This window comes from Sinocyclocheilus anshuiensis, unplaced genomic scaffold, assembly GCF_001515605.1.
Source record: "Sinocyclocheilus anshuiensis isolate Anshui unplaced genomic scaffold, SAMN03320099.WGS_v1.1 scaffold319, whole genome shotgun sequence".
Classification (NCBI taxonomy): domain Eukaryota; kingdom Metazoa; phylum Chordata; class Actinopteri; order Cypriniformes; family Cyprinidae; genus Sinocyclocheilus; species Sinocyclocheilus anshuiensis.
In genome coordinates this window covers 1,629,314-1,640,531 of record NW_015552566.1, presented here as the reverse complement: position 1 = coordinate 1,640,531, position 11,218 = coordinate 1,629,314, and the positions used below count along the sequence as shown (strand labels likewise).

At 38.0% G+C, this 11,218-nt stretch overlaps 1 protein-coding gene and 1 long non-coding RNA gene across 2 annotated transcripts in view; one reads left to right on the top strand and one right to left on the bottom strand.

Annotated features, from left to right (window-relative positions):
• LOC107664903 (Golgi SNAP receptor complex member 1-like) overlaps nucleotides 1–3,546 on the top strand; it is a 28,116-nt gene extending 24,570 nt beyond the window's left edge. Inside the window, exons 7-8 of the mRNA XM_016455587.1 lie at nucleotides 2,269–2,351; nucleotides 2,677–3,546. Coding sequence (XP_016311073.1) covers nucleotides 2,269–2,351; nucleotides 2,677–2,801 — 208 coding nt within the window. The 3' untranslated portion in view covers nucleotides 2,802–3,546. The remainder of the gene's footprint in view (nucleotides 1–2,268; nucleotides 2,352–2,676) is intronic.
• Nucleotides 3,547–7,301: 3,755 nt separating this feature from the next.
• On the bottom strand, nucleotides 7,302–9,950 carry LOC107664907 (uncharacterized). Its single transcript, XR_001631502.1, has 2 exons — nucleotides 9,829–9,950; nucleotides 7,302–9,026 (listed from the first exon to the last, which is right to left on the bottom strand). It is a non-coding gene; the product is annotated as an uncharacterized LOC107664907 (long non-coding RNA).
• Between the last annotated feature and the right edge of the window lie 1,268 nt (nucleotides 9,951–11,218).

Below are 11,218 nucleotides of genomic sequence, written 5' to 3'. Positions count from 1 at the left end.
TATATAAATATATTATATTTATTAATATTTTGAAATTGCTTTTATTTTATATTTTTCAGTGTTCATTTTAATGTTTGATATTTAGTCCATTTTTGTGCTTTTTATTATTTAATTTTTTTTATTTTAATATTTAGGTTCAAAGTCTAGTTTTAGTTCTTGTTTATTTCCAGTTAGTAATTTTAGTGCTTTAACTTTCATTTAGTTTGTTTTTCTCTGAATATTTATATTTTATATATTTCAGGCTTATTTCAATTAACTAAAATGTTTTTAATAGTTTTTAGTTCATTATAATAACTCTGGGCCAAAACAACACTAGACCCCATTGACTTCAATTGTATAAACAAAAAAACACACATTTTCAAAATATGTTCTTATGAGTTCTGCAGAAGAAAGTAAGTCATTCAAGTATAGAACAACATGAGAGTGAGTAAACAATGAATCAGAATAATTTTAGGTGAACTACCCCTTTAAGGGAAACTAACAGAAAAGCGTGTCATTTGCATGAATCTGCCAGTTTTGCCTTTTTTCCTGAGGTGCTTTAGTAGTGAATATTGTGCTGCTGGGCACTACCGTCTTTCTCTCCCTGCAGATCTATGCTGGGGCATGAGAGCAGCCTACACTTTTACTGCCGCACCTAGGGGAACCCCACAGCTGGCAACCAGCACTGGTGCTTAATTAAGTCGGCTCCTGGTCCGTGCAGCTCTTTTTACCCCACCTCAGTCTTATTCAAGCAAAAAATTATGCTATATCAGCTGCTTATAATCATTATCTTCCCTTTGTACCACCCACAGCCAGAAGCCACCAAGATGAGAGCTCATTGTTTAATGTTTCATCATAGCTCTGATCTCTGAGGAGTGTGGGTGCTCACATTTCTCTTTTAATGATGTCAGATTGGTCTTCCATCTGTCACAAGCAATACTTTAAGAGCTATACCTCCTTGCAGGTAACACATTCAAATACACACCCAAATATGAAGTTTAGGAGATCCGATTAAGCTTGTGTGTTCTTCATTTCGTGGTGTACAGATGCTCAGGAGTGTGGGCTAAGAACAAAAGTTAAACAGATGATAAAGGCCATGTATAGAGGTGTAACCACAAAAACTCACATCAAAATAACTCCTTGTTTGTGACCGAGGGCACCTAGGAGTACAAAACACTGGAGACCTTTTGTTCCCTCAGGGTGCACTGTCTTGTTTAATGTGCGTTATGCCTTGTTTGTGTGAGTGGGGTTTGGCTGCCTAATTTATCCTTAGAGATCAAGAAACTAGCACCTCAGTGGTCAGTGCATTGCACACTGCTTTAAAGTTGTGTTGTCTTGCTCTAATTTCACAGGTTTTGCCTCAAACACATTCTGGTTGAGGTCTGTTTTATGTGGGTGTGATAGATAAGCTCTCCTGTTCATTATTATTGAGGTGAAGGGGTCTGCTTGAGCACTTGTGGTGAACTATATCTAATGGCTTTTGTTCCGCAGAGTAGGGCAGACAGGAGTTTAATGGGTGCCAGTGCTTTGGCTTGCACTCACAAACCTGCCGAGTTGGAGTGAGCCGTGGTGTCGCACAGCAATTTAATCTTCTCCACTAAGAACAAGAAAGCACGACTCAGCTGAAGAAAACAAATAAGTGGTGGGACCGGACTTACCCAACAGTGTAATTACAGCATTCAACAATACAGAATTAAAATGCATTAAAGGGATATTTCACCTAAAAATTTATTTACTGACCCTCGTTTCGGTCCAAACCTTTGTAATGTTCTTTCCATTATAAAGTAACCCTACACATTATAAATAAGTCACAAATAAGTCACAGTCATAAATAAGTTTGGAATAACATGAGTGTGAGTAAATGATGACAGAATTTTCATTTTTGGATGAACTGTGCCTTAAGCTAGGACGAATAATGGCTTTTGCAGGAAAACCTCTGATTTGTCCAAAATATGAGGTGTTTACTTTCTGCAGTGTCAAGGGAAATAGATATGTAATGGTTGGTCACTTTTCTGCATACTTTTGGTTTCTAGCTGTGTGTGGCTAATGTCTCTGGAGCATTACATTAATGCAGCTTCTGCCTTCCTGTCTGAAATCAAACCTAGTGAAAGAGACATTTGCCGTCTTTGAGGGACTTTTTCCTGCGTCTGCAGTCCTGACAGCTGCTGCGCCCTTGACGCAATGATCGGAGCACTTTTTAACCACTTCCAGTGCATATGTGCTGTGATGGGCCAGTGCCAATAAATCTACTCTTCTGTTTTTATTTATTTATTTATTTTTTGTCCACAGCATTGCAATGGCAACCAAGGAGAACATGACCTCCCAGCGAGGTTTGTTGAAGTCTATACAAAGCAGGGTCAACACCCTGGCCAGTATCCTTGATTTCTACAAGGAGAGCATGTATGCATTAGGGCTGCATAATGTATCAGTGCAGTATTGGTTTATTGGTGTCTACCTACTTTGGATATGTAAGTATATATGCACATTTCCCCTGTTTTTACATTTAGATTACCTTTGTCATGGAGCACTCCCCAAGTTAAAAACACAAATCATTTATTAACACTGTTAAATGTAATCTATCAACATCAGAATTGTAAGGCCTAAATTGTAATATGCCATGAAAAATGCTTGCTGTCTGTATTTGAGGCAATGCAATCTGCTGTATCCCTGTGTTTCCTTAACTGACCCCTACTTCAGACCGTTTCCCTGCCATCAATAACCTAATACAGCGGATCAACTTGAGGAAGAGACGGGACTCATTAATTCTAGGAGGAGTCATCGGCATCTGCACCGTCCTTCTGCTGCTGTATGCATTTCACTGACGGGCAGGGGAGCTAACCGACTTCTTTTGGGGGGTGTTCTGCAGAGCAGTGGCGAAGCCTTGAGAAAGGGCTAAATGAGAGGCGGACCATTGGGGCCACAAAGCAGAAGCCCACTTGGCCTAGTCTGGTAACAGGATTGATTGTGGCCAGCATGGACCTTATTTGTATTTAGCATCGGAAGGGGTTTAGCTCTAACAGCCTTTTTTTGTTTCTGTACTACAAACAATGCGCTGTTCAGATGTGAACTGGGACCGGAGACCAAATTACTAACAGGAATAAATTTCAATGAGCATATTATAACACAGTGGCTTTGAGACAAGAGCGATGCTGTGAAGCATCAACTTTGCATTGCGCTGTTCCTGTATATTATTAATCGGAAGAGGGTTTTAATTTGATGATCCTTTTAGTAAGAGGGTTTCTCATCATGCTGTGTACTTTGTGAATTAATAAATTATTCATATACAGGATATTAAAAATGTGTCTAGACGTCCATCCTCTAAAGCTTCTATTTTTTAGATATTTCTAAACTCTCTCATCGATGACATTTTACACTGGAGAAGGCAGTCCAAAAATAAAACACTTGCATTGCAGCGCTTGACATGTTAGCCCTTCTCTTTCAAGGTGCTGTTGCTTTATGCTTTTACTAATGTGTCTTTAAGTTGAGAGCAGGTTCAAGTTAAGAATATCTGGCTAAACCAACAAGCCTGCGCTCGCAGCCCACTTGTCTGCTGACTTGCATCCTATGGAACTGGAGCGTGAGAGACAGAAGCAGGCCAGAGCTTTAACATGATGAATATACAAGCTGAAAAGCATCGATCCAGGCAAATGAAAAACTAGCACAGGGATTGCATGTAGAGGTAAGACCAGCACTCTACACAGCAGAGTTGTAGGAAAGAGAAGGAAGGATTGGAAGTCTTATTGTTACCACCTGTTTCTCTATCCCTCTTGTGTTTACAAATGATGTGGCATTTATAAAAGTGAGCATTTCTGCTGAGACTCTCACATCTGGAGCTATATGCCATAGTTAGACTTGTAGAATTTGTTTGCCTGAGGTATTTCCATAGATGCATAAAGAGAGTGATATTCACACAAAATCAACATAATCACTCAATGGAGACCTCAGCTTCCCCAAAACAATAAACTAGATTGGGCTGTTGGAAACTAAAAAAATCTTTCTTCCTTTTTCCTTTGTTCCCTGTTGGTCCATTATCTAAAGGTCACGTGAGTCTCCTACTGTTCCAGTCCATACATTGACCAAGTGCCCTGAAATGCAGAACAAATGTTGAGGGACTAAGGGTCTATTACAGATAAAATGAGCCTCAGTGACCAAAGGTTCATCACAAATCTCCAAAGAAGGTGTTTCTCGCCATACTTTCAGAGAGTGTATTGTATTATTGGTGGGTTTTGTGGCAACAGCACTAAGTCACAAATGAGGTACCTTGTTGTTTTCTCTGCCTAAATGTGTCTGTAGGAGAGGTACTGCAGCTGTCATTTGGAAGCTAATAGGCCACACACAGAACTCCACAGGAAGCCTCCTCACTTCCCCTGCTGACTGAAACATGTTCTCTTTACACCAGCCCAGAGAATAAATGAATAAATCTTTGTCATCTCCACATTGTTTTATTTTGCTCTACATGTTGCCTTATTTTGTTCTTTCCTAGTGTTCTTATGATGGGACTCCTACCTGATCTGAGGTGAGAACAGAGACATCACACGCATTACCTGCTCTGCTATTCATGAATTTTGAGGTATGATGGCTCTGGAATATTTTAGGGTTTTTATTCCTTTGCTCTGTTGAGGTTAAAGTAGACTGCTAGCAAAACTGTTTTCTGAATGTAGCACTAAACAATGAAGCCCTTTCTGCTTAATTTCATCAATAGCTGCAGCTGTGTAGTAATGCGTGAGTGAGGGGGTCGTGTAATTCTTGGTTTCCTGGGTGGCTTTCCAAAAGATGCATAGTCAGTGAGTCTGAAACTGGAGACAGATCACAATCTTACTTTGTCACCGCTGTGCCCTTGAGTGAGACACTTAACCTGAAGTTATTCCAGGGCAACTGTAGTGACAATCATCCTACATCAGGAGTGTCCAGTTCTGCTCCTGGAGGGCCAATGTCCTGCAGAGTTTAGCTCCTTGCCCCAACACACTTACCAGGATGTTTCTTAGTTTACAGTCTTTGTTGGTACCATCCCTACTCTTGAACTAAACTGTAAAGAGGACATTGATTTATTGGTACGTGTGTTACTGCACCAAAAATTGATGTTGATGCAAAAAACACGGGTTACACTTTACTTGAAGGGGTGTGCATAAGACTTAGGCAAATATGACATTATTAGGTCAAATAATGTCATATTTGCATTAAAAATGACATAACTGAGCGAATGACACTTAATGACAGTTGTCATAAACATGCATAAAACCTCCTTCATATTCATGACATGTTTCATGTCATGATTATGAAGGTGTCATGTCAGTCTTATGCACACCCCTTCAAGTAAAGTGTTACCAAAACACGTACTACAGCACTTGTGTAAATCATATTAACCACATTTTAAGCCACACGAGAGGAATATGGAACTGTCACCCAGTGCATGCAAAACCTAACTAGCTGGCTGAGAATTTCCTAGGCTGGTGCATTGGCAATAAAGGTTGTTTTAGATCAGTGGTTCTCAACATTTTTTACTTCAAAGCCTCCCATTGTCAACAACAATATTCAAAGGCCCTTAAACGACTTTTCCAGTTGATTATGATTTACTAATTTCTACCTGATAAAATATTTTAGAGTGTGGCATGCATATACATAAAAATGTATATCAATTATAAAAATGCTCATGGAGATTTTAATTTACAAGACTTTTCCTGCTGTTGAAATTAGGCTGATATTTAAAACTCTGTATTTTTTATTTTACAACACCAATGTTTTAAAGAAAGAAAAAAACTTGTTAAGAGAGTGAATTAAAATGAAATATCTTTTTTATTAAAAATGTTTATTTTAATGTTGGTTTAATCTCAAGTCATCATTTTAAGTCATCTTGAGTGTGCCTCAGCCCCAGATTGAGAACCATTGTTTTACATCACAAATATCCATGTCAGGGTTTCTTGGTCAGTAATATGTCGCATTTGTGAAATTGTGATAGAAAAGCCGATGCAGAATTACATTAAAGGGGTCATATGATGCGATTTCAATTTTTCCTTTCCCCTTTAAGTGTTATAAGCTCTTGGTGCATAAAGAAGATCTGTAAAGTTGTAAAGACTAAAGTCTTAAATCCAAAGAGATATTCTTTATAAAAGTTAAGTCAACCCCACATGTCTACGTCACTGTGTGGGAAGATTTGTATAACGCCGCCCAAATGTTCACACAAAGAAAGAAGGCGTAAGTTTTATTCTCGCTGTAGTATTGTTGCTGCCGCCATGTCGTTAAGACGCTGTGTTTCGTTGTGAAAGCGAAACTACTTTGTTTGGTCTTCCAAAAGAGGACTGTATCCACTTAGTCATGCCTAGAGCTGATCCGTGCTGGTCGCTGATGAAATACATCAACTTTACACTGTGGATCGCCGGATCGGCTTTCACCATGGACGTAGCGGAGTCCATCCCGGGGTCGTCACATGTGGTTGCCGCAAGCCCGCCGGCCGCTGCTCACTCTAGCCGCAGGCCTCGGCTCACTCAAGGCCGCTGTGTGTGACGCTGTGTTTCGTTGTGTAAGCGAAACTACTTTGTTTTTTTAGAAAGGCGGGGCATAGAAGAGAAACAATAATGTACATTATGTGGAAAATAATGTGTTTTGAACCTTAAACTGCATAAACACATTTCATTACACCAAATACACAACATAGTTCTTTTTAGCAACATCATATGACCCCTTTAATATGTATATCTTAAAAATAAATGTAAAAATTAGCATAAAAAGATGTGCAATTCATTATATTTTGAAAGATTTAAATTCTTTTAACATCTCATGGTCAACTTCAGGCAAATATTTAGCTCCTTGGGGTTCAGCTGACAAAAAGCTCTGTTTTGTCATTGTTTCTTCTCCTTGCAAAATAAAACCATTTCGGATTGTGATGCTAGATAACTAATAATGGCACTTTAGTCTCATTTAAGCTGGTGGCTAGATTTGTGAGTACTTAAACACTTCGTGTCACTGTGAGTGAGAGAAGGCTGTTAGTGCTGAGTCCTGGAGTGAGGGCCATACTTAGAGATCAGAGAACCAGGGAAGTGCAAAATCAGCCAGTAGATCTTGTGCCATTTCCTTAGCCATGCATTATTTACAACAGCAATAGTCAGTAACATGAAAAATAAATCTTTTGTATATGTGCTTTGGGCAGGAAGGCTTTGAAAGCTGTTGTCTAGCTGTATTTCTTTGTGTAGTATCCTTAACATTTCGCTTTTTGCTAATGCAATAATTTGCTTGCTGATGTTTCTCTGCTACTGTGCTATACACGATCAATAACCGCAAGCAAGTTGTGGACCATGCATGTTAATGTTTATTTCACACTTGCAAAGGTACACAGTAACCTAACATAGAAAACAGATATACAAGTGAACCAAGAATGCAAAGTTGTACATAATAAATCACAGTTTTAAGAACCATAGCAGCATTTTTGCATCTCATTCATAATGGCATAATGGGTTTTATGAACAACACCGTAACATAATCGCTTATAGTGAACAAAAGAGTTATGAGAAGCACAAAACAGTACATTATACAGCATAATGCCTATATATGAAACGGTCATCTTAGGTGTTTAGGTACTAACAGTCTATTTTTAGGAGATTATACATGAAAGTATACTTTTAGGATACAAAAGTACTGACAGTACATAAGAATATTGATGAAAAGTAAGTGATAAAGTGCATTGAAATCTATGACAGGGCAGTCAAATACTTAATTCAGTATGAATGAAGCACGTCAATAGACATTTCCTTCTTAACCGTCACTCGGTCTAACTAGCCAGAGAAGTGCTGTTATGTGTCTGTACCTCCGATTGTGTAATTTTCTCATATTAATATCAGCAGATTGAAGAATTGGCAATCATGGAGATGCAATAAACACTGTGAGACGTGTCAAAGCAAAGTCCCTTACACACAAGCTCATTCTAGGTGAAGATAAAAAAATGTTTTGTCCACCCACGGCATGCCTAAATATTTCTATAAATATGTTGATATATATCTCATATTAATAAGGGATAAGTCTGGAGATTTATGACAGGGAAACTGGCATTCTGTCCAGGAAAGAACCCAGGGTAAAGATGAATAGTCCTGTGATTTATTTAGCATACTGATATAAAGGTCTTGGCACAGAATGGTGCTGGCCGTTGCATGCCTCTAGATGAATGTCCATGCTCCAGCAGTTTTTGACAGGAAAGAGAGGGCTGGCATGCGTAACATTTCAGTCTTACCTCTCTATGCTAGTATGGGATGTGTAGTGGATCCTCGTGGTTAAAGGCAGAGCTCTCCATGAACTTTGTGCCATTGAAAGAATATAGCATTTTATACACTGGACAATGATGTACACTCCCATCTTTAAATACCCACTACTCTTACAGATAAAAAACAGTAGTGAAAAATGCTGACAGTTATTCACATACAGGATCAGGCATGCGTGTGGTCATTTTTTTAATAATCAAAACATACAAAATAAATAAACAAAAATGAAATCTCAAACCCCAATGACCATTTCTGTTAAGTATGACAAGGATTCTATCTAACAGATTGTCATCCCTAGTTCATTCCCGTCACTTAAACTCCACATATAAATCTTTTTATAAAACATACATCAGTGGTTATGTTGCAAATATTTCTGTGCATAATTTTCAAATGCAAGATCAACCAGGAGTAATATAAGGTTAAAATGCAGCTTGCCGGGCATAGCCATGTTTTCAAAGACCATCTTTGGGGAAAAAAAAAAAAAGTCCCCTTGTCCTTTGTGCCATCCTCAGACGAGTTCTTGCCACAACAGCAATGTTTCTCATTTACATAATGCAAGCCATTACTGTTCTTTTTAACATATGGGAGTTTTTTCACTGAGCATGCTAATCTACTGCATGCATATTTGCTATTTAATCAGATCTTATTTTGCTGCTACAGTCCTCATTTCTTTTTATCTTATGTGGCATTATTGTTAAGAGGGAGATCTTATTTTAATTACATCATGGGTAAGGTTTTTATTTTGTTTGCAGTAGTGCTGTAGATGGGTTTCTCGTTCTTACTATGCCTCCTATCCAGTTACTGAGGATAGAGCAGAAAAAAGAGCATATGAATCATAACAGCAACACTGAGTATGGAAATACATGCAACTTATCAAATATAGTATATATTATCAAATATAGTATGTGAACCGCTCCATCATTTTGGCCAAGAAACTAATTTAGTCTCTGTGACATAATTATGTTTCTGCTTGTCAAGATATAATCATTTAAATGGTGGCTGTCATAACTTGTTTTTAAGAAAATCTTCTTAAAAGTATTTTCAGAATTTTTTTTTTTTTTGACAATTAAGGTGTTTATTCAAACTTAAAAAAATAATTACATTTTTACTTAAGTTTCTTTTAGCTATGATGCATTAAATTAATAAGAAATGTGAGTAAAGACTGATACATTGTTACAAAATATTTCTATTTCAAATAAATGTTATTCTTTTAAACTTCCTATTCATCAAAAAAAAAAAAAAAATCAAAGTATCACAGTTTTTAGGAAAATTAAATGGAACTGTTTTCAATGTTAATAAAAAGAAATGTCTTTTGAGCAGCAAATCAGCATGTTACATTACAGCAACGTCACACCACATTAAAGAGCATCAAAACAACATTTATTATTTGAATTTCATGGTAAAGTTGGCATAATTTGAAAGCTAAGACTTTATTTGATCAAAAAACACACTAACACTCAAAATACAAGTGTTTTGCTTATAATTGTTTTTTTTTTTTTTAAACAACTCGTGATTAATTTTGACTCAAAATAATAAAGCGTGTCACATCTATATTGTTTAATAGTGGATAGATGATGAAATAAATGCTTGTAATGCAACATACCTGCAACGACCACATAGATTATGATGCTAAGGAAGCCCACGATGATGGCCACACAGCTAAGCAGGCGAGCCAAGCGTCCCAGGCGTCTTGCCCCATCCATGTCCCCCTGCTGTAGACTGTTTCTAGACTGTAACACGACGAAAAAGAGAGAATGTCACAATTCTAATTACAGATACCGTGCACTGTGCAGTATGATCTGTTATAATAGGCTGTGTGTTCTTTTTCATTTAAGCCTTTGGTTGAAATTCAGCATGCTAGGAAGCAAAGGGTCAGAGGTGACTGTGAATTGTTCAAGTGATTTGGATACAGGATAAGCTGATAAGCGTGTTTCCTTATTAGTGCAGCCCTATGCCACAGCCACCCATTAGATGGTCAGTGTACCCTAGGGAGAGCCTCTCCAGTAGACTGCATTAAAGTAATCAATACTGAGCAATAGATTGTGCAGGAAAAAGCCTCTGACACAGTGGCCAACCGATCTCCCCACTCTCAAATGCTAATTCCATTCTCCATCTTGTCGGCGTGGTTTTTCGTCTTGCGATGTGACGTAATCTCATTATCATAAAAGAAAGTCCGGAGTCTTGGGAGTGATGCCGCTGTCCAAGGTGCTGAATGAACTTTGATCAGCTTCCTGAAGCACTAAGTAGAACTTAAGTAGTAAGTTGTACTTAATCTGTACGGCACGATTCCCAAAAGCATTTCTATGTAAGTAGGGTGTACTGTAGAGAGTACGAGCCTCAGAACTTGTGCAACTTAAGCTTTTTTCTTTTTTCCTCCCCAGTTTATCAAAGACGAAGTAAAATTATATTAATGCAAGTTTTTTTTAAAGTGGACATCGGATGCCCATTTTCCACAAATTGATATGATTCTTTATGTCTGCAACATATTTTGGTTAAAATTTCTCAATGGTCATGTAAAATGACACCCTTTTTACCTCGTCAAAAACAGCTCTTTTCACAGCGAGCCATTTCGGTGCATGTCCCATTAAATAATAAGTTACTGCTCACCACCATTAAGAAAAATTAAGACTCTTAAGCCCTATTCGCACGGGATTAGTATTACCTGGTGACCTCCAGTCATTTGTAATAATTGCGGAGGTTGTCTGTGATCTTAATCCCATGCGAATCGGCCATGTCTGTAATTTGTAAAGTAAAAATTACCTACCATATTTTGCCAAACACTGAGGTCCTGTGATAATATTAGCCCCGTGCGAATCGGCATCTCTGTGATTTGGCCAGCATTTGGTGGGTCGTATGTCATTATTCAAGGTTTTTGTTTCCTGTGTGCCTTTTTATCCATCTTTCACGAAGAAAGGAGCTGCTTTGGAGTGTTTGATAGTATTTTGGGTGCTGTCATATCGCTACACCATACAACTTGCAGAAAGAGAAAGCTG